Consider the following 24,465-nt stretch of genomic DNA (forward strand, 5'->3'; position numbering starts at 1 on the left):
TGTGCTACATTGGTTACCAATAGTGATCACATTTCCGAGTAACTGCAGGGAACAGAATTTTACATGTTTACAACACACACACACACACACACAAATATTTGTATTTCCTGAAAAAACTGTCAGCACAGATATTAGAATCAAAGGAGTTCTTTGAGTTTCAAATAGAAAAAAAAAAACAGTCAAAACTGGAAACCTACTAAGTGGTCAAAACTTCAGGCAAACTTTGACAGTAATGTCTCAGCACAGCTTTTACATATGGATCTCTTGAAAGTCTACTGTTTCATAGCATCCCTAGTTAGATATCTTAGTAACATTTCTTTTCAGTTGAGCTGTTATAATATCAGCTGGGAACTACCCAAACCTTTATTTCAAGCACTGACTACTGGTAAGATTTTGAACAAGAGTTAAGATCTGAGTTTGACATCGCAATGACATGTTTCAATTCAGATGTGCTAATTACTATGCATCTTGCTAATGGATGATCTGATATAGACCCATGATTTTGTAATACTAATGAAGAAGATCTAAAAAGAGGGGGCAAAAAAAGCTTTCTCCCTTGATAAATTAGGAGATGGAGTGTTTATTTGTTGAGGGGTTGGTCCCTGCTCTTTTCTTCAAATGCGCCATGGTCCTTTACATGTTAATCCCTTGTAGCATAACTGATGAGACCTGGAAATCACCTGATGCTTTTTGCCAGATTCAAAACTCATGTCTTGGCTTTCTGCTGTGTCAAAATACATTCACATCATTTGCAAAACATTAAAATACAAAGAAGATTAGATAGAATCAATATTGAACAACAGTCTTCCAAAAGGTACTACCATGTTACCTGCTACATAATTCAAATGGTTCTGTAACTTATATGCTACAGGTATTTTCCACATGGAGTACGTAAGTAAATATATAATGAAAAAAACATTTATGCATATCTTCTACAGTATTCAACCTCTGCTTAATATTTTGGGGACAAAGATTCACATACATAGAAGTATGCTAGAAAAGTTGCCAAACTTTCCATTTCTGTATGTGGAAATGTCATTTCTGCAGCAGAGCAGGCTCTTTATTAATGTAGACAGTTACACACCCTCATACAGTAATGTCTAATACTAAACTTTTATCTTTAAATGAACTGTAGGGCTTTATGCTGCTAAATAAAGGAACACATTTTCCCACACTACAACTAACCTGATTTACACCAGTCGGCAGTATACTCTACACAATCTGTGACAACTGAGAGCAGGAACTGAGGTGGTAAATAGCATCACTATAAAAAAACTGCAGCAATTTACCTTGTGCCATTTATGCAATTCAATACTGCTTATCGCTCCTAATCAATATGGGTAATAAATCGTTAATTAAATATCCTGGCCTCTCACTCTCCATGTGGTTATGGACAGTAGAAAAATAAGTCATGCAAGAGTGCATCTCCTAAGTCACCACTGCTGGCGTGCCTGCCCCCTGCAGTCCCAGCTATGTTAGAAGCAAAGTGCTTTGCACATCCTAAAACTTTTGCTTCAGAGCAGGACAGATGGGCAGAGACCAGCATCTTGGTAATGTGGTTCTGTTTGTTTAGAACTAAGTCAAATGGCCACAGGTGATTCTGCATGGTAATGTACAAGGACACCCACTGTGTGAGACAATTGTTGTATTTTGTCTGAATGAGAGGAAAGGATGGTGCCATAGCTGAAGAAATACCAGTTTCGCCTTCTGATTTTCCTCAATTACGCTTATATTAAAAGAAACATCAAACAGACCCATCTTCAAAAAAACAGTGTACAACAGATTGTGTTTGTTTGTTGGCTTTCTTGCACTCGTTTTCTATTTCCTCCCATTTCCAGATGGACTTTTTTGATCTATGGAGGGAAGGAAAGGGAGAAGTGTCTGTAACTGCACTGCTTTATGCATTTGTTTCTGGAGTGTAAACTGATCAAAGCTAACAACTAAATCCATCCTAAAGAATGGAAACATGAGGCACCATCTCACTCTGAAGTGAGGATCTTCTACAAGAGACTTAAAGATGCAGCCATATTTAGATATGATGATGATGCAACTTACAGAACACAGCCCAAAACAAAACAGCATTTATTTTATTCCATATTAGAGAAAGGGAGTGTATACTTAAGGATATGAAATACTCACATGTAACCTCGAAACCTACTTAAGTCATTGTTTGGCTTCTCGCATTCAATGACACTGGTGAACTTCAGGGGGTCAAATTCTGAATCCTGGAATAATAAAAGTGTTAAATTACTTAGGGCAAGGACTTGAAAATTATAGCCAAAATCACTTTATTTTCTAGCTTTCATAGCATATGAAAGCCCATTTTTTTTTTTCAAAGGCAATCAAATGAATGACACTGACAACTGGCACTGAAAATCTAAGGGACTTGGGCACCAAAATTGTTTTAGATGTCTTCCAAAATCTCCCTTACAAGAATGACTTTTTTTTTCTGCAAGGGGAAGAACATGAGTTTCTAAAAGTATTAGATAAAAGACACCAAGGCCAGAAGACAATTGAATTTGGTCTGGAGTAGAAAAATGAAATTTATCTGGGAAGACTCAAAATATTCAACAGTATCACTATACTTTATGTTCAGTGAGGCTACTGAAAATCTAGGACAACCTAAGTCAATATACTGCCAATTATGAAAAAGCTAATAGGAGATTTTGAAATATTAGCAAGACTTCTTAAGTGCTTTATGCCAACACAGATAAATTAATCTACTACAGTAAGTTAGACACATATAGCAGAATAACCTTTGCCTAATTAAAAGTTTAAAACCTTCTTAATTGTCTAGCTCATTAGTCTGAAGCTGGTATTTTTGCTGACTGTGTATGTTTACCTGTAGTTAGCATCTTGTTGTGTCTGAGGAAAAACATCCTATCACACCATAATTACTTGCTTTTGTTAAATAAAAATCAAGGTTCTCCCTTCTTTGTCAGACCAAATAAACTACACAGCACCCAGTTCTGGTGCTGCTGTCTCCATCGATGAGGACTACCTTTAGAAAACTGCTTTGCACACCACTTGAATGAAAGAACCAATGGTGAATTATCATATTATTAAACTTTCAACAGTGGTAACACTGCAAATGTTATGTTTTATAATGGCTTTGCTGAGCAGCTGCAGACTCCAACTACTACTTCCCAGAACATGCTATGGGAACAGCTGACTGAAAATAAGTAACCAAAGGAGAGTCCTATTGCCAGCTTCTCTGAAACACACAGGTGTCTTGGTTTTTTGTTGGTTTTTTGTGTTTTTTTTTGTTTTTTTTTTTTTTTTTTAATATTAACTCTACTCAGAAGAGGTGAAAGAAACTAGATTTTAAATAAAAGAAAACAGAGGACCTGTCAGCATCACCATCAACACCCTCCTTAATTTTTCTACCAGTTACACCTGGAAGACAGGCTTACAGTATATAGGAGACAATTCAAACCACCCACACCTGACACTTAAGGAAACCTTTCCTGTATTTTTCAGAAACAAGAGATGATAAAGAGAACCGTGAAGACGGGCTATCACTTAGAGACAGCTACAGCCCACTGGAGGAAAGAATCACTTTTATGTGCAGAATTCAGCTTGTAAACAAGATGGGCGGAGGGGAAATAAAAGCAAAGGACAGCTCTGAGCAAAGAAGATTGCTGTGCTAAAAATCAGACTCACTAAATTATAATAATATGTTGAAGTTGGCAGTCCATTACCCAAACCTTAGTAAGAAATCCACGTGATCTTCTCAGCACCAAGTGCTGTTGGTATTTAATCTCACTAGATGTTTCTCCTTCACAGCCGTAAATTTTTCTAGGTGACTGAAGTTTGATGCTGGGAACGCTCAGAAGTACCTAGTTCTACAGAGGCACCTAAGACATCCTCAGTCTGTAGAATGGGGCAGATAGCGTAAAGTCACACGTTTGCCCCCTTTGACCCTTGTTCCTTGGCTGCTCCTTTCAGAGAGGCACAGACACCAGTAGCCTCAAGGAAGGAATCACTGGCTGGAGCAGACACCACGAAGCTCTCAGCCCTTGACATCCAAAATCTGTTACTACAGCTCCTGAACTGCATGCTCTGCCTGTGTCCTTGCCTCCGGCAGTTCAAGGTTCACGTTACACAGACGCTCCGTGGGCAGCCAGTGCCACCCAGCAGCTGGCTTTGCTTGGGCTTGTTGGAGAAGGTGAAGTTCTCCCAAGTCACAGCAAAGCTTGTTGTGCTGGGAGAGCCTGTGCTGCCTACGTAACTCCTGCCCTGCTGCCTCAGAACATGATCTTCTTTTCCAGTATGCTCCTTGCAGGGGAAAAAAAAAAAAAGTACAGGAAAAATTATCTACAAATGTTGCTCAAGGTGTTTCAATAATATACTGTTTGTCTGCCTAAGTACTGTGTTAAAGAGTCACCACAGTAGTTCAAATTGCATTTGTAAATTGGAAGGAAAATAATAGACTGGAATGGGAAACTTTTTTTTTTTGGTCTTTGTATTACAATGTGTTATATGTAAAACAGTTAATTTAGCACAAATTTTCATTCAGTTGTCTGAAAAAAAAAAGAAAATAAAGAAATCTTAGCGTCTTTGACGAATGTGCTTGAGGGAATCCTAGAGACACCCAATAACAAAACTCAGTGTAATTTAATGGAGGTTTTCTATGGCTGCAGAACTCAGCAGAGAGAGCATGGTTTCAGTGCTGTACAGATGCAGTAACTTCTAGAGCAAGTGGAAGTTTGCAGACTGAATCTCCTTTCTGCTCAGTACCTGCCAGCAAAGCCAACAACTTTACAAAGAATAAGAAAAAAATCTACTTAAAATCTATAGCTAAAGTCTTCACAAAAAATAAATATGTAGTCAAGATCAGGGAGGACTAAACCTACCTGACTTCCCCATCACCACCATGCAACACAGTCTTTCTCCTCTGTTTGTTGTATTCTTTTAATTTATGACTCAGTTTATGAACTGACTCCCTTATCATTAAATCTAACCGTCTCTGTGTTCCATTACAATTAACTTGAAATATGTGATTATGGTCTTTAACTAGATAATATCTGGGAGGGGAGAAAATCCAATTAGAATAGTAGTTTACGTAAGCTAACAAAGCTGTTGAATTCTGATTTATGGAAAAAGCTCTTTGGTTTATTAATAAATCAAATAGCTCCATTTCTTTCCTGTGAGATGGAAGTATAGATATACACTATGAATTACAGCTGATGACACTGTTTTGATGTGAAAATGCCTTTTGGTAAATGAATGAACAAATATGTTAAACACTGCCTGCGTGTGACTGCTTTCAGTGGTTATAAAGAAGCACAAAGTTAACACAAGATTTCATAGTGATCAAAGTTTTGTTCCTTTTTTATGCTGATACCAACACTTCAGCACCAAATGAAACATCAACTGTGATGGTGTTCTCGTGTATTAACAGCTAAGAGAAACTGCAGCTAGACAAAAGTTAAAGACAAAAGTGTTGCTTTTACAGTGCAAAAATGGTTTGTGCAGTTTTCTGGCTAAAAGCCCGTGAAAAACAAATTTCTCCACCACTACCTTTAATTTTTCTCTTACACTGATTTTCTGCATCACTGTTATAACACAGAGAACATGATTAAAATACAGTCAAAACCTAAACTTCCCACATTTCTGAGCAGCAGTTATCTGATGTGCCTGATTTTCACTGCCTTACTTCCCACTCACAGAACTGCTGGGCATTAAGGCTGTCCCAGCCTCAAGAGCGATGAAAGGCTCCGTTCCTAGACAGACTACAATCTGAATTGAGGCTTTCCAGTGCCTAATTTTCCTAAAAACTTGATTATTTTGTGTTTTCACAGCCTCCCATTGCACAACAACAAAACCAGGCCGCTCACAAAAAGCAGCTGGAGGCATTTTTTTTTCCTTTTCTGAAGGTATGTAATGGTGTCATATTTGTTATACAGTACCTTTGCATGTCTCCCAAACTTCTGCCTGGTGCACTTGCTGGTTTGAATAATTGACCTTCTGGTTGATACGAACCTGGGAGAGATTTCACTGATTGCAAGTAAGTTCCCTAGAGTATTTCATAGAACTGCTGGATAGCAAAGGCCAGGGCTAAATTCTCTTCAAGTCAGTCAGAATTTTCTGTTAAACAACATGTTCTCCCTTTGCTACAATGTAAATTCTAATTGCCATCACTAATTCTAAAAATGAGTCCCTGTAAAACGTAGGTGAAGCAAAATATCTTGCTTATGCTTAAGGCAGAGTTCTTAGTACTAGGTAGTGTTTAATTTGGAGCACAGACTGGTCATTGTTAAGATGTTACAGAAAAAGTGTGCTTGAAAGGATACATGAAGGTCACTTGGAGAAACCAGAAATCTAAAAGAAGAGCCAAAAATGATTATACTAGTTTCAGTGAGTGCTGGCTTTGAAAAAAGCCAGTATAAGCACCATATATGTCAATCTAAGCCAAATCAAGCAAGTCCAATTACTTTAAGAGAAAAAGAAAAAAGAAAAAAAAAAATAGGCACTAGAACTCAGAAGTTTTGAATTCTGCATTAACGCTCCAAGGCTGCACACAATCATATTCCCACTTGACCTCTCTCCCTCCAGGCCAATCAATTTCAAATTCTCTTTGAAAGAACTACAGTACGAGAGATGGATGATATCTAGGAGTTCAAAACACAGATACGTCTTTCATGAAGCTGAAAAAGGAACTGAATCCTTGGTTTGTGTTGTTTTGAGAAAATGGGACTAGTGTAAACCCCACTGTCCATGCTAGTGGGCCCAGCAGTGTGCTGAGGTGGCCAAAAAGGCCAACAGCATCCTGGCTTGTATCGGGAATAGTGTGGTCAGCAGGACTGTGGCAGTGATCATCCCCCTTTACTCAGCACTGATGAGGCCCCACCTCAAATCCTGTGTTCAGTTTTGGGCCACTCACTGCAAGAAAGACATTGAGGTGCTGGAGAGAGTTCAGAGAACGGCAACAAAGCTGGTGAGGGGTCTGGAGCACAAGTCTGATGAGGAGCAACTGAGGGAACTGGGGCTGTTCAGCCTGGAGAAAAGGAGGCTTGATTGCCTTCTACAACCACTTGAAAACAGGTTGTAGCAAGGTGGGTGTTGGTCTCTTCTCCCAAGCAATAAGTCAAGAGAAAATGGCCTCAAGTTGTGCCAGGGGAAGTTTAGATTGGACATTAGGAGAAATCTCTTCACAGAAAGGGTTGTCAAGCAGTGCTATGTTAAGGGTTGAACTTGATGATCTTAAAGGTCTTTTCCAACCTAAACGATTCTCTGCTTCTATGATTCTGTGATTCTTTTCACACTACCTTAGAAATTTCAGGCTCTAAAAAATGAGTTACTTCAGTCTGTTCCACTTGTTAGGTATTGCGCCTGCTTTTTCAACACAGTAAGCATGGATATAAGCATCATCCATAGGGCTCCAATTTGCTTAGCTGCTCGTCTTTCAGACAGATGCTGTTCCCCGTTTTGGGTTTGAATTTATCATCACCATCATGGAATCACAGCAGTGTCACTCTACAATAGGGCTCCCCAGCTATACTGCATGAACCCTGGCAACAGGATGCAAATTACTTCAAAGAGTAAAACCACAAAATATGTCTGGTTACATTTGCTCTGAAGAATGCAGGGAATGGCTGGATGGTTGGTAAACACTGCCTAAAAACCCACAGGCCTGCAACGAGGGGATGAGAAGGTAAAACTGGGGGTGTGCCTTGTCCAATGCTGCATGGCCTAGGCAAACACCAGGAATCTGTTGCTGTGACCACCATGGCACCAATGCAATTATTTTTCTGTGGGTAAGTCATAACATGATCTTGAAAGATGTGAAACAGAGGTTTCAATCATTTCTTCCCATGTGGTTTGAGAGTTTCAGACATACAGAAATAAAGAAATAAATCTTTTTGTCGACCACGAATGCACAGAAAAATTCATGGATATCCCCATATTGTAGTTGTTCATATGCTGTGTTGAGAAGCCTTCAGTAACTAAATGTTATCCACTTCACTCTAGTGGTAAGAATTCTTTATGACCAATAGCATTTTAAAAACAGGTCTTGAAAGTTTCTGCGGCACGAAATGATGCACAAGATACACCAGAGGAGTGAAGACCACTTCTTGCTTCACTCTTCTGCCATATTATGTCATATCAAAATTTAAAAAAAAAAAAAAAAAAGAAAAAAAAAGCGGGGGATTTATTTCAATTATAAGAACCTGCCTTTCCTCAAATATCGAACTTCACTTTTTGAATTTACCAAAATAGCCCTAGTTCACTGCCTTCCTCTGAAAAAGCATTGACAAAAGTCAGGAACTTGTAATTACTTCTGAAAGGTTGAAAGTTGTCAAAAAGACAGACAATGATATTCTTACATTAGATATTTTTTGTATTCAGGGATTTTACAGAATGTATTTCACTTATTTGGGAGTCTTTTTGCTAGGAAAATATTTAATACCCTATCCATAAATCCTACTTCTTCCCATTTCTTAAAACTTAGGGAAATTAATTCTTACTCTAAGGAAGGCTTATTTTCCTTATGGGAGCCGACTCAGACAGATTGCACATATCTGCTACGTATTGATTCATTCAAAGCTGAATTTCAAATTTAAGTTAAATTACAGATATGGAGGGTTTTGTGACTAGGTCTTAACAATGTTCTTGCTATTAAACCTGATAAAGAGTTCCATTCTAAACAACAACTTAGGTCTGCAAAAATTGGGCTTTGTCTCTGGGGGAAGCACAAATGTACACAGGAGAAGAAACCATAATGGAAAGGTGTTTTCTTTAAAATTTTCCTTAAAATAACTCCCTGTCCCTTATTTCTCAGGTGACTACTAATGTAACACCCTCTGAAAAACTTATATCCTAAAAAGGGAAAAAAATGTTAATATGCCTGTTTTACAGGGTGGGAAACCAGCACGTAGATGGATTCAGGAACTATAGAGATCTGTCACAGAAAAAAGAGACTGAATTTAGCTCTCTACAACATGACTTTGGAGCTTCAGCTGTAAGATCATTCTGAATCTCTGCAGTGAAATGCCAACCTTTCCAACTCTGCTGGCAACCTCACGAAACTGTCATAGCTCAAGAAGCAAAACATGCTGCTCTGCCAAATGAGTTAGTTTGACAATTACACAGTGTTCAAACAACATATTCCCCTTCATTAAATGTGTGTTGTATGGGTGATTTAACGGCCTGCTAGTGATATTAATAATGCATAGTTAATAAAATGTTTTCCTTTATTCATCTGCCCTACTTTACTGCTGCAGAAACCAGAGTTTAATGTTCAGTCCTTCCTTCCAATAGGACAGCATGAGCTCCCCAGGATGTCCTTGGGGTACGGGGACGGTCACCCGCTTATCACTTTGTGTTTACTGGCTACGCAGGGGATCTTATCCAGACTTCTCCCTGTAGTACGACTGCTGGGTAAGGGCTCTGGGATTTGTTTTGGTGTGTATGTCTAGAGGAAACAAAAAGGGAGAAATGGAGTCATGGGGACAATTCAAAGGAAATATTTAATAGACACAAATCTCCCTCAGCCAGAAAAATAGCTTTCCAGTTTAAAAGCTTTTAAGTGCAACAAGAACGCATCCCCCTAATGCATTGGGCCGTCCTATTATTGCTTTATGTACCAGTACTCTGCATTTACCATATAAAATTAATCTGACCTTTTATTAATGTGCAACTGGAATTATATATTGATTTTATGTATTCAAAGCACGCAGACTGTTTATATACTAAAAGAGTGAAATGTTTTAATGTCTAAACTGCATTAGTCTCTCTGGCAGAATTTATCTGTGCCCCTAATTCACAAGAAAAGGAAGAAACAGTTTGATCTATGCTATTTAGGAACTAAACAGATCCAGCTGTACATCAGAATTTAATAGCTTTGTTTTCCACACTGACAACTAGTACTATAATTGGATTTTTTTCAGTACTGTTTGTTTAAATGGAACAGAGATGTTCAGTATTCAGAAACATTGGAACAGCTGAGCAAGCCAAATACATGTTAACGGGCTGATCTTCCTCTGGCTGACCTAAGTAAAAGCCTTCCCCTTTGTAGAAAATAACATGAGGGAATAGCACAATATCCAGCCTGCAAGAAAAGAAATGTGTTATTTGCAAGCCCAAGGAAGACCTCAGTCATTTTATGAGAGACAGCTGAAGAAACTGCTGTTAGTCCATCACAGGACAAAAGTACCAAAAAAATGTCAACAATGCTGAAAATACACATGTGCAAGTTCTAATGTCCTTTGGGATTATTACAGTGGTGTGAATGAAACAGTTCACCAACTATAGTCACGCTGGTGAGTAGCAAGGGAACAGAACATGTCAAGGCTGAAATATGGACACAGACCCAGACAATTAGGAAAGTGGCATCTGCCTGTCCCAAAAGCCAGCCACTGAAATAAATGAACAGGTTCCTAATCTGTAAGAATCAACCTCAGCATTAGCTCAGTGCTTCAACTAAACCACAGACCAGACCAAGCCTCTCAAGGGCTCACAAAATTCTGCCTACAACTCGCACTGACCTTCCAGAGGCTTTTTGGTTTATATTCAGAGACTTAGTGAGACGCAATCCTTCCCACTCTTCAGAGCCTTCCCCTTTCTGGAGAGATTTCTAGCAGTCTTTCTGCTGCATTTCCTAATGGCTGCGTGGTTATTTTCATTGAGTAGCCTAACATCTCAGGTCAGCTTCCAAATATACCTTGGCCTACTCCTGCTCTAGTCTGGGCTGCTGGCCAGTCTGACTTAGTGTGGGATGAAGTTCTGCCAGCAGAAATGGGAATGAGAAGGACTCAGAGCCTTCAAGAAGAAGAGGGAAATGCCAAACACCTTGTTCACATCATTCCACAAATGAAAACGAGAACACCAGAGTCCTGACAGGAGACAGAGTGGCTGGTAACGAAGGCTTTTCCTTATGAATGGTAAAACCTGACAGTAGTGGCTCTAGCGTGAGGACAAGGACACAGCTAAACACACCAAAGCTTTGTGAGTCCATCTCAACCTGAGGACTGGGAATCTGGATAAAAGCAGCTTAACCTTGCAAGGCATTATGTTTAAGAAACATTTCTAGGATGTGAGGGAAACCTGTAATATACAGCAACCACACAAGGAACTGAGAGACTCCAGCCTCTGCCAGATACAGGAGAGCACAGAGAAGCAGTACAAAAGAAAAGACACATTTATTCCAAATACTAAAGGGCAGCATTCATATCAGCACTGTCACAGGTTTATCAGCCTTTCCACAAGCATCTCTAGCATAAGAAGGCTATATAACCAAGTAAAACCTCGCCAAGCTGGACACTGGCACACCATCTTCACTTGGAATTGCATCTTGTACCAACATTCACCATCACATGCCTGCCACACTAATGCTCTGAGGGCAAACAAGGGATACAGAGTGTGTCCTCCTCTCCTTGATCCCAGTTGTTCCTGTACTTTCCTCCTTGCCATGAGGAAAGGGTGGAGGGGTGGCTGTGAAGACCTACAGTCAACTTGAGGGCAGCACGGCTGTGGTTGGCATGCAGGGTACATGGGAGAAGTTGGGATGGCTGCAGAACACTTTGGGCTAGAGCTTTGCTCCCTGCTGTCTATTCTCATCTACTATCTGTTTTACAGAACAAGTTCCTTTTCAATTAACATGCTGCAGACTCCAGTGGTAACTGAAAAACACCTTTTCAAAAACCCAAGGGCTTCAAAGGTGATTTCTTTTCAGACACCAGCTGATAGCATAGATCTTATAAAAAGAAATTCATAGTGGCCTTGTCAGTTCCAAAACTGGACAGCAGAGCTGGGAAATGAGCTAGAGGAGGAGGAACATGTATTGCTGGGGTAGGGATTGAGGTTTGCCTCCCTATTCAGCACTCCAGCCAGCTTCATGCTTCAGGTGCACATGATAGTTACGAAGTTCCTTCATGGTGTCTTCAGTAACTCGTATGCCTTCTTCAGTTAAGTGTGGAGTTAAAGCATACATGAATAGGATCTGTTGAATCAGAACACAGCAGAAGAGCAGAGTCTGTTACTCCTGTGGAAGCTTCCCCCACCAGCTAGTTTCTCCTTGGGGCAAATGTCATCTACCTGGATAGACAGTTAGATGGACAAGGAATTGGCTGGATGGCCATGTCTAAAGAGTTACACTCAATGGCTCGATGTGGTGTCCCTCAAGGATCCATACTGGCATCAGTACTGTTTAGTATCTTCACGAATGACATAAACAGTTGGATCAAGTGCACACTCAGCAAGTTTGCAGATGACACTAAGCTGAGTGGTGTGATTGACATGCCTGAGGGATGGGATGCCATCCAGAGGGACCCTGAGAGGCTTGAGGAGTGGACCCATGTGAATTTCATGAAGTTCAACAAGGCCATATGCAAGGTCCTGCACCTTGGTCGGGGAAACCCCCAATATCAATACAGACTGGGGGATCAAAGGGTTCTGAGCAGCCCTGCAGAGAAGGACTTGGGGATACTAGTGGATGAAAAAATGGGTATGTGCCAGGAATGTGAACTTGCAGCCCAGAAGGCCAATCGTATCTTGGGCTGCAAGATACTCAAAAGGAGTATACCCAGCAGGTCAAGAGAGGTGATTCTGCTCCTCTGCTCTGCTCTGGTGAGACCCCACCTGGAGTCCTGCATCCAGCTCTGGGGCCCTCAGTACAAGAAGACATGGACCTGTTGGAGAGGGGCCAGAGGAGGGCCATGAAAATGATACAAGGGCTGGAATACCTCTCCTGTGACGAAAAGTTGAGAGAGTTGGGGTTGTTCAGCTTGGAGGAGACCCTGGGGAGACCTTATTGTGGCCTTTCAGTATATAGAGGGGGCCTGTAAGAAAGACAGAGAGAGACTTTATGCCAAGGCCTGCACTGACAGGATAAAGGGCAACAGTTTTAAACTGAGAGTAAATTTAGATTGGATATAAGGATTAATTTTTCACCATGAGGGTGGTAAGACACTGAGACAGGCTGCCCAGAGAAGCTGTGGATGCCCCATCACTGAAGTGTTCAAGGTTGAGTTGGAAGGGGCTTTGAGCAACCTGGTCTAGTGAAAGATGGTCTCTGCCCATGGCTGGAGGGCTGGACTAGGTGATCTTTAAAGGTCCCTTCCAACACAATCCACTTTGTGTTTCTGTGATTCTTACACAAAACACTCACTACTATATGAATTTCAATAAATGTGTGATGTGGAAGTGCAACCAATGAGAACAAATGTCAGGAATAAGACCATCAGGGAGAACATAATTGAATAAAACAGTTTGTGTCATTTTTCTTATATGTCATTATCAGTTATTTATTCTGCAACCTGAAAGAAAGAATGCTGAAACAGCTTCTTGTGGAACAGCAGCAGATGTTCCATTTGCTTTTTGTTGCTCAATAGCTGACATGAACCACCTCCATATAGTTAATAGTAAGACAAAGCCATTTATAGTGCTTCCTCTTACACTGCAGCAGCCTGTCAGTCAGATTCCTGTGATCTTAGCCATGCGGGCCACACTGCTATACAGGTATGAGTATACTTAGTCATCTGGGACATGTTGTTGAATCTGGTATTTAATTAAATCAAGCCAAAAATACAATAAGCAAACAAACTTGGAAAATTTAAGTAGAGGCTGGTAAATGCTCATGACAACTTCCATGTGCTTTCTAGCCATGTTGTATGTTAAATGTAAAATTCTCTTCCTCTTAGAAGCCAAAAGGCTAAGTGTTCCCTGCTTTGATGTAAAATTGTACATTACTGTGTCATTTAGAAAGCTGAACTAGTGTATTAGCACTGAGGCCTAAAAATCTCATAAAATTCTCTCTACTGATGATTTTAATTCAAAATCAAATGGAAGTATAAGCGCTATAATTCTGTGTTAACAGTATCTTCTTCAGCCATGTACCTACAGGACAATCATGGTTTTTTCTCTCACAGGCACACAGACATATGTAAAATTCCTGACCATCACAGAGTCATAGCAGAGCTTAGAAGCATGAACCTGAATATAACCAGTGAATGGAAATTTTCATGAGTTTATTGAAATAACAGTTTTAAGACATATAGCCAGCCACTTCCCATGTAAGTAACATTTTAATGCAAATTTCTACTGGCCTCTGTGACCTTATCAGTACTAAAATGCGTAAAAGACTTGGAGGGTAGCAGGTGGGGAAAACAGAAGTGAGATGAAGGTTCACATCGTGGATATTGAGATAAATACAGGAGTTCCTCATTTTTTGCTCTGCCTTTTCTGGCAGAAAAGCAGACCTCTTCTCCACCTCAGTGCTTTCAAAGGAAAGTGAGACCATACCATCATTCCTGGCGTTACACGTGGCTTAATACCGTGAACCCTCCTGCTCTGGAAAAGAAGACCCTTCCATCCTTTCCTAACCACTGATACTGCCAACTGGGCTTGTGGCATCAGAGACAAGTATAGCGTGATGAGTTTCCAGATCAAAAATCCTGGCCCTAAAATCAGGAGTTCTCACTGTTATATGACAAAATCTAATTTCCTGATATGTCATGTTCCCAGCTGACAGGCCAATGCATGGCTAAGGAATAAACAGTTCTTGAAATAAACTTTTGTTCAGTAAAACTGAATTTGGCTAGGAGATCAGAAAAGTCATGGGGAAATAAAAATGAAAATGTCTCTTAACTTGCTTTAAATGTAAATGTTTACTTCTGTATAATAGGAAAACAGTATAGGATTTTATTTTCCCTACAGGCCTGAAATGCTATCTTGTTTTCTAATGCTTTTTCAGAGGAAAAAAAAACAGAATGGAAAGCTGCTGGGCTATACAGAGAAAAAAATGTCCCACCTTTCTAGAGGTCAGATGCAGCACAAGCACTGTCATACGACATTTACTTAGGTGGCTTTACCATTGTTCAACCAGCACTGGAAGGATTACCCTAGAGATGGGAGGGACTGCCACAGCCAAGACATTCAAATTCATATTTATCAATTTAGTCCATTTAACCTATCATATGTTCAAACCATGGTAAAAGCCAAGTACTCAGGCACTCCTAGGAACGACTCTTTCCCCTCCCTCAATGATTAGACTAAGATATCAAAAATTTTCTCTTACAGTTATTCAAATTATTTGTCCCTCTAACGAAGCTCTCTCCACAGTCAAACTTGCGGCCCAGACACCTGCACAATGGAAACTAGAAAGAGATGATAACCTCGCTCAGAGCTGACCAAGGAGGAAGTGAACCATCAGTTCTTGAGGTTTTTATTTCCCCATACCTCCCAGTGTGAGAATGCTGACTAAATGCCACAGTAAAATGGCAGAGTGAAAAGTAGTTCTCAGCCCTCCTATGGTGCATTTAGCTCGCACAAAAGTTTGCCACAGCACTGATCCAGGTGTTGCTCTGCACCAAGCTGTTCCGCACGCAGCTGCTACATGCTTGTGTCTCTGTTAGAAAAACATGAGTTGCCTCCTCTTTAACCAGACACGTCCAAAGTTTCCGTGCAAGTCATCTCTGAATGTGTTACTATCCAAAAAAACCACGCAACAATAAAGGTGTACAGCTTTTCACAGCGATTCAACCCTCATCAAAGAAATCTCCTGAACATTCAAGGCATCACCTCAGATAAAGGTCTTCACGGGGTGGGACTTGTTCGCATTTTGTACTGACAAACACAAGTCTTCTGAAAAGACTTGTTTCACTAAAATCTTCAGCTAAACTTTAAAACTAAAAAAAAAATAGTTTTTAATTTAATATTCTGGCAGTGCATAGGAAAAAACATTGTCTTCTTTTGCTTGTTTGTTTTGTTTTGTTTTGTTTTTTTGTTTTGTTTTGTTTTAACTCTCTTTTCCCTCAGGGAAATCTAATTTTGGGAACGTGTGGGATGGAGTACTAATCTGCTGTTTTAACATGTGCGTATCTGGAATTTTTGAGCCACTTTTCCTAGCCTTGTGAACCTTCTCAAAATACTGCAAAAAAAGAAAGGCAGAAGGGATAACCTCCTAAGATGCTGGAGGGACATTCACTGTTCTTGTGGCCTGATTGTAGCCTGCTGAAGTACTTACAGACTAAACAACACTGAATATGCTGACTAGTTCACACCTACTTGATTACAATTGTGTGCTGTTCCCACTAATTTCAGGTGGATGATAGCCTGAGGCTATTAGTGGGGCAAGGAGTGACAGGGAGAGTATACCTATGCCAACTCTTGTGTTGCTTCAGAAGACTCAATCAGATTCTTTTGAGATAAGAAGCTCATATCAGCATGTGAGTTGAAAACTAATCTGCCTGGGAGTTGTGCTGGTTTAACTTCAGCTGTTCTCTCCAACTGGGCTGGTTTAACCAATGCAGATGGCTGCAGAAGAAATCGCAAGAAATCTTAGCTCAGTTTAGGCTAAATCGAAATTTGAAAATTGCTTTCTTTCCTCTGCCCCACCTCCCTCCCTTTTATTTTTAGGGAGAAGAACTGAATGCAAAAAGAACATCTACACTGAGATACCTAGGCTGCCCTGTGAGTTATTTTTGTGCAATTAGCATGAGTTGCCGTTCCCAAAGTGCCTCATACATAGAGCAGCCTGCAGCCACCAACAGTCAGGCTCACAGTGTTGCCCTTCTAGAAAGCAGCCTTGTCTTCTCTTCTGGACCAGTTTCTGACTAGAACTCACAGGGAAATAACAGAGATGGTATAAATGGCTTAATGCTTGGAATACAGAGCTGTGAAACTGTTCCTCTAAATCCAGCTGTACCCATGATGCTTCCAGCACTGTGCAAGAACAGGTAGGGCTGGAATGAAAGCTGGATCTGCCAATTCAGGCCAGCTTCCAGACTGGGACAGATGAGCAAATGTGCCTGCAAGAAGCATAGACTCAGAATTTATACATGTTCCAGAAGGGTTCACATACTGACTTGTGAGGAAATCAGACTGATGTATTATTTTGGTGCTAGTCTGCATGCAAATGAACCCTCCCAAACAGAGAGACACCAAATTCGATGTGCTTTTTAGACAAATTAAATAAGAAGCCACGAAGTCATTTGCAAGGCTTATCTAAATGTGTTTAATCATGCTAGTACAAGCTTGTTTGGAACAAATGTCTACTCTTAGGAGAAAATGAGAGGGAAAAAAAATTCATCCCCTACTCCCACCAGCTCTCAGAGGGATACATGCACCTTCTCAGAGGGGTGGCAGCTGCTAGATTTAGCTTAGCTTTCAGCTGAACTAAAGATTTCCACAGAAACATCCAGGACATGGCCAGTGGTTAATAAACCATAAGCTGCTCCAGAATTCACAGTGAGCCTTTGTGGATTTTGTTAAAAGGCATACTGAGTAAAAACAGTGGAGTATTTTGTTTGTTTCGTACTATGAGGCAGCAAGAAAATGTAAATGTTTTTTCATGAGTCTAGATTAATACTATCAAAATATCCTAAATCAAGTTTATGAAACCTGAAAGGGAGTTTTGAGCTTTGGCAGCCCAAGCTGCATCTGCTTATCCGCTCTCGGAAGAGCGGCTGACACAACGTCTCCGATGGATGGAAAACATTCCATAAGCAACTGCGGAGGGTGTGGTGGCACAGCAGCCTGCAGAGGAGCACAGAAAACACATTGATTCCTCCTGCCGACAGCGTCTCCTATCAGATCCAGCACACCAGAAATGGCTGCTGTGGGTGGGTTAGAAATTAGAAGGAAACTGGTGTTTTGTGTTTTGTTTTGTTTTGTTTTCCAAGAGATACTCCCTGATGACTGCTGACACCGTTAGATCACTCCCAGGGGAATTCAGCACAGTGCTTTCTGCCAGCTGCGCTTGGCAGGTCGTGCTGCACACACGGATCTGATCCATCTTTCAGTGTGAAGAGAGTCCACTATCATTTTGACTTTAAGACAAGCCACACAGAAGTATGTTTCTGACTATTTGAAACATTTCTAGCATATCCTGTAGCTGGATAACAAGACCACAGTATTTAAAGCCTCAGAGGAAAAAATGTCAAGGCCTTTGAAAAATGTTTCCCTTTTTCTTTTTTAAACTACTCACTGAGTGTTTTTTTTGTTTTCTTGACTGACTACTGTAAATGTACAACAACAAGGTATACATTAAAACTGGTATCTTCAGATGTATAAGCCACAGAGGAATCTATCAGTGACTCTTCTCACAGCTTGTGTATCTACAGGTTGTAGAATTGTGTACAGAAAGTACACATTTGTGTAAGACAGACCACAATCATTTACACACAAAGCTAACAAGCAGTCCAATCCCAGTCTACTATAAATTACACAGACAAAAGAAAGCAGCACTAAAATAAGCAATATTTCTGGTCACTTGCACTATAAAGGAAAACAGCTTCTTGGAATTCACAAGTGGAGAGATCCAATCCAAGCCCACAAATGCTGATCTTGGATCTTCTGAGCATATGTTTAGAGTATGCCTGCAAAGCACTGGATACAAGGATACAGAACTGCTTCTATAATTGCTTATTGCTGCTTCGAGTCAGGCTAAAAAGAGATCAGAAAGGTACTTTTCTGAGCAAAAGTCTGGAAAGGGAAACTAAGACATTTTACTTTCTGAGACTATGGACCTTACATGCTGTTAATGCTGAAGAGAGACACAAAGGACCTTCCAGAGGACAGCTGTACACATCATAACAGTGCTGGGCTTGCAGGCCTCTGGAGAGCCATTTGGACAGGGTGCTGTAGTGCAAGAGGACATCCCAGCCCACACCCCACTTCAGCCGCTCTAAATTGGCGACCAGGCTCCCTACGGCAAGCAGCTCAGCCGAGACCCGTGGGACCGTAAATTGCATGGGTGGGCACAGGGCAGGGACAGAATAATGAGAACATAAATGTACTTAAAACAACTCTTCCTACCCCCACCCCTTCTTTCCCACGCCCAGCAGAGTGACAGGTACAGAAATAGCTATCCTTCGTCAACCTGCTTCACAGGCACATGCTTGGAACCTATCAGTTCATGTAAGAAAAACAGAAAGGCCAAGCTTTGTAACACAGCTTCTTTCAAATGCTTCAGAAACTGCTACAGAGACATTATTCAAAGACAGCTATGGGCAGCTGATATTTTAAGAAGACGCTTCCAAAAAAATCCCTGGTTTTTGTCCTATGATTTACCACATGACCAGTCACGTCATTCTGGAAGGAGGGTGGAAGAAGAGCTTAGCAGTGTGGGAAAGAGAAGGTCAAGACTACATAATCTATTTGTTTGTTTTCCTGCTTGAACAACAGGGCTGCAGAACGACACAGAACCAAACAGCTACAAACATAACTGAGAGTCATTCTGCTGAGTAGAATGGTAACATAAAAATGTAAATACAATTCCTGCCCAATGCATGAACCAATTGGGATGCAGGTCCTATAAGAGATTTGGGAACAAACTTTTCTGAGGTTTGGTAAAGGGATGGTCAGCATTTGGTGCAAGAAAGTTTTGGTCTTACAAAGTACTTTATGACACCTAACAATAAGCTCTCTCCAGTTGTGGCTACTTAAAACACAACCAGATAGGAATTGAACTTCACTCCAAAGAATGGGTATTACCTTGCTATTCCATACTACTTGTCTGTGGGCCTACTCTTCATCCAGCATTTCCCAAGCAGCTCCCTCTATCCCACTGCTGAGTGTCTCGCAGCAGGGCGACACCTGCAAGAACCATGGGAGAGCTTATCCCCACTAGTATGGGGTGAGGAAGCTAATACTGCTGCATCAATTAGCAGCGTGCTCAGACAGGTTTTGGCCAGGACTTTAATGAGGATGGGAAGTATTCTGCTACGTAACTTACGGGATGCTGAGACAGAGAGGTACTGGGATGCTGCAGCTGCTGAGGACTTGGTACTTGCAGGTGTGCACTTTGCTACAACTTAGTTGACGCAGGAACCCAGGCTTGGATATTTCCTGCTTTCTCAGCTATTTTAAGAGAGGGGAGGTAGTCACATGTGGTTTTCTTACAAGCTCTCTTTCAATACTGGACTTCTTGGGGCCTAGTTCTGTTTTCATTGGAATGAATGAGTTTTCTGTCACTGACCCCAGTTTAACACCTGAAAATTTATTATGGACCCCACTGCTATTGCAGCTAGGCATCTTGGGATCTAAAATTTATTTTTAAAAATTATTTACCCAAATATTTTGGAGCATACTTCTCCATAGAAAAGTTCCATAATCATAATACAGAGAACTAAGATACAGAAGGAGGATGGGCTGGAAATGCAAAGCTTGTTAGGTGTCTACAAAGCTGACTGAAAGTATCTATACCATCACTGATTTCCTCAGTAAAGCAGGGTATGCTGAGCAAGCCATTCCACATATACTCTGACGTGCTGAGCTGCTTGGCACACAAACCTAGCTTTCACTCCCTAGGTAGTCACTGTTTCTTCAGCCTTCTTCCCTAATGGGGCCAAATTCAGTCTTCAATAACCTTTAACCTGTTTGAGGAGGAAATGACACTGACACTCACTTCCACACAACAGTCTAGAGGTGACAGGTCTTGCCAAACTGCACAAAACCCAGACTTGAAGTCTTCAGCTGCTTGGTTTAGATGAGCAATTTCAACTTCAGTGAGAAGGCCAAACGTGAGATTGCAGAGTACTCCCAGTTTTCTTGCTGTGTTTACTGGGTGGAGACACTCAACAACTGGTGGCTCAGGTAAACATCTAGGGGTCACAGCTCCCAGGAGCCAGGGCATCTGTAGGGTTGGCAGGTCCTCTCTCAGCCCACCAGCCTTCAGGAATCACACTCCTCATTCTGAATAGTGACTCCGCTGCCAGTGAAGCTGAGGACCCTAGAATTATAGAATCATTTTGGTTGGAAGAGACCCTCAAGATCATTGAGTCCAACCATTAACCTAACTCTGGCACTAAACCATGTCCCTAAGAACCTCATCTACACATCTTTTAAACACCTCCAGGGATGGTGACTCCACCACTTTCCTGGGCATCCTGTTCCAATGCCTGACAACCCTTTCCGTGAAGAAATTTTTCTTAATATCCAACCTAAACCTCCCCTGGCACAACTTGAGGCCATTTCCTCTTGTCTTGTTACTTGGGAGAAAAAACCAACACCCTCCATGCTACAACCTCCTTTCAGGTAGTTGTAGACAGCAATAAGGTCTCCCCTCAGCCTCCTTTTCTCCAGGCTGAACAGCCCCAGTTCCTTCAGCTGCTCCTCATCAGACTTGTGCTCCAGACCCCTCACCAGCTTTGTTGCCGTGACACAGTGCAAGGGACTCCTCTAGGCAGCAAAGTTTTTGAAAGCCAGTCTTGTGATGATCTGTATTTGCACACATTGATTCCTTTCACTGTGTTTACCAACACCTCCTGCTGTGTGTCAGAGGGTATTGAATCACAAAAATCCTTCATCCACTGTGGATGAGGGGAAGAACTTGTGCCTTCACGGATCTTCCTTTAAGATAGACCTGGGACATGCCCTTAGCTTATAACTGTACCCACAACACAAAAACATCCTGGTATTCAGTAGCCTATATGCAATCTGTAGTTTCTGTTTTACATAATGTTCCTGAGGTCACATACGAAGTCTGGGTTGGCAGAGAGCCGGGACACATCAACTGAGTACCTCCGTGGAACTCTACTCACTGGGAGAAATTTCCTCTCAGTGGGAACAGGAGGGGACATTTGAGAAGAAATTTAATTAGCTTCTTTGAAACAATCAGAGTTTTTGAAACATTTGGCTTGTAGCTGATTAAGCTTCTTGCTGTGGCAGTAGCTACTGTATTATGTCTAAATTCTATGTGGAAATCACTGATGATTAAACAAGTCTTTATCTTACATTTTTATAAGCTATTCAGAGAAAGGCTCTATCTACCATAAAGAATTATTTGGAAGGCACATTGATTTTTATCCTGTTGGTTGGATTGCAACTTCATTAATGTTGATCTACCTCAGTACAACTATAGGCTTCTGTAACTATCTTTGATAACAGTGGTAAAGGCAGCAGCTCCCATTGTTTGCAAAATCTCTCAAATGAGAAGAGCTACTAGGAAAAAAGATTTAGCTGAGTTTTAGAAAATATTTTTTTCCTGACAAAATACAGGAAACTGGCTAGCTGGCAAGAGGGTTTGGAGAGAAGGGCATACAAATAAATACTATTTCAACACGATTATTAAAGCAAGTAAAACTTCAGGTAATTTCCTCTAATTCTGCTGACAGTAACTGATCTGGATTTTGCTTTGTTTCAAAATAGTGCTGTTGAAGAGAGATAAGCAGAGTGAGAGAGCACTAAAACAGATTTTCAGCACAGACACCTCCAGAATGCATGTATGCTGCCCCTTTAAATCTTAAAAGATTAAGTGCTCCAAGTACTAGAGGGTTATTCTGCAACATGAAGTTTCAGGCAAAATTCCTAATTGAAACTGATCTGGTTTTGCAGGCAGGAAAATCACTTGTTTATATTTAAATATCTTCTCACGGGGCAGTTAAAATGTGTGTTCAAAAATCAAGCTACAATAGAAGCCATTAAAAACCCCCAACATTTTCCAACCGCACACAATTGCCCCAAATATTTCCTATTCAAATTCAGGGGAAAATTATGGTAAAACTTCTGATATTATGATGAAGTCAGTTGTTGGCAAGTGCTAGTATTTTAATGACAACCATAACAGCAATTCATTAGCACTACTAGAACAAGCAAATTTAGCTGGTGTGGAGCAGATTGGTGAACAGTTTACTTACCTGAAACAAATTCTCATCTTAAATGAGAGTTAGGAATGATGACTTACCAGCTCTAAGAACCGCCTCACCACCTGTCTTTGTTTTAAGTTAGTTTCACCATCCAGGTTGGCTGTTTCTATATGGCACAGCCCATCGGGATCACTTGAGGAGAGCAGCAATATGTCAGCAGGTATAATTTCATTACAGCGAAGCTGCACGAAGTCTCCAACTTCTACTTCTTTCCAGTATCTGCTTATATATTTCTTCTCATTTCTGGAGGAAACAAAAAGAAAAAAAAGAAAAAAGACAAGACATTTACAGGACATATATAAAAAATACAGAGACTGGGGTGCTTCTGATAAGATCTGGTTTGATTTGTAAGAGGAGTACAGTGCCTTTGGAAGGTCCTCAGGCACTCTGAAGTTACGCTGGGAAAAGGCGATGCAGACTGCCAAGAGGCCACTTCCCACCGACTCAGAACCAGGCCTGAGCTCCCAGGATGTTCCTTTAAGGCCCAGAGGACGACGTGTGGATGTCAGACCTGCCTAAGCAGGGTAAGCAGGAGCTTCATGCACTCTCCTTTTCCCTCCTTCATGCTCTGAGCCATCCATCTGACCCCAGGAAGGGGAGGGGGCCCCTTGCTGTATTGCTTGAAAAGGAGTCGCTTTCAGGGCAAGGGGTGAACTGAGAAGAGGGCTGGACACAGAACACCTGCCTGGCACAGTTCCTGAACGTCCCCCATCACCCGCCACCCCCTGGTGCACCCGCAGATTCTTGCCCCTTGTTCCCTCTTTGTATAGTGCTGCATGTGATATTTGGATGAAGGAGCCAAAAATCCCTAACTGAAAGGAATTTCCACTATTCTTCACTAAACATAGAATTACAAGGACATGTCATGAGAAAAAACGCAGTCCCAACCGCTCTACTGGGAAAGGACACTGTCATTTCTTTTAAATATTTCTGCAGTGTCTCCATTCTAGCCATAGTGCTGCCTGTCCCATAGCTCATTTCTGCGTAGTTATGCTGAATCTTTGTATTTTGAAGTGTAATTTATTTGTCAATTCAAAGACTTACCCACCTGAAACACTCGTGTATGTTGTTAATTTAGATCCAGCCACTAAACATTTCTAAAGGTCATGCTAGTTTGCTATTTTTTTTTTTTTTATTCTTTTAACTTTTTCTTGAGATTAAGAAGTAGAAGGAACAGGTGATTGCTTAATTAATTCTAGCTTTCAGTTTTAGTTCAAGGTTTTAGTTTTATGACATGCACAGATTCATGTGCTTTCTTGGTATTTGCATAAATTGCTTTCTTCTGTTGTGTTTTTAAAGAAATTAATTTCAAAGCAGCCATAGTATTAACTTGGTAAAATACCTCCTGAAAATGGGAAGCTGCTATTCTTACACTTTTCTAAGCTGTCAGAAGGCCTTTTGCCATGTGAGCACTGAGATGGCCGTCAGCACTGGCATTGTCACCAGCGACAGTCTCCCCTGACAGCACTTTAACCAGCAGAATAGGATTCTGATCAGGGTAAGGGGTGGTGACAGTCACTTTATGCTCTTTAAAATGTATTATTTTAAACTACATCACTTCCAGATGTATTTTGTAGATTTGTAACCCAATGGAAGCTCACAAGTCCTGCCAGTGTTGTTACTCTGGAGTTACTGATAGTCATGTCATGCCTAATTGATCCTTGTCATGCCTCCACTGGTGTTACAAGAATCAGTAATGTAATTGGCTTTTACCCCTGTATTTAGCCTAAATCCTGAACAATACTGCATCAGGTAGCACAACAAGGATGTATCAGATCAGGTTTTACCTCCCAGAATTTCTTCATTGTCCTTTCCTAACATCCAGTTTATAAAGGGAGGAATGAAAATTATGGCTATGATTCCTATTTTGATAAAA

The 24,465-nt window shown here is 40.9% G+C and overlaps 1 protein-coding gene across 1 annotated transcript in view; it reads right to left on the minus strand.

Moving 5' to 3' along the window:
• Positions 1–24,465, minus strand: part of ATP10A (ATPase phospholipid transporting 10A (putative)) — a 115,093-nt gene that overhangs the window by 47,756 nt on the left and 42,872 nt on the right. The window contains exons 2-3 of the mRNA XM_082076033.1: positions 22,628–22,832; positions 2,140–2,225 (exon numbers count right to left, since the gene is read on the minus strand). Coding sequence (XP_081932159.1) covers positions 2,140–2,225; positions 22,628–22,832 — 291 coding nt within the window. The remainder of the gene's footprint in view (positions 1–2,139; positions 2,226–22,627; positions 22,833–24,465) is intronic.

This window comes from Streptopelia decaocto (genome assembly GCF_964273445.1).
Source record: "Streptopelia decaocto genome assembly, chromosome: 1".
Taxonomy (NCBI): Eukaryota; Metazoa; Chordata; class Aves; order Columbiformes; family Columbidae; genus Streptopelia; species Streptopelia decaocto.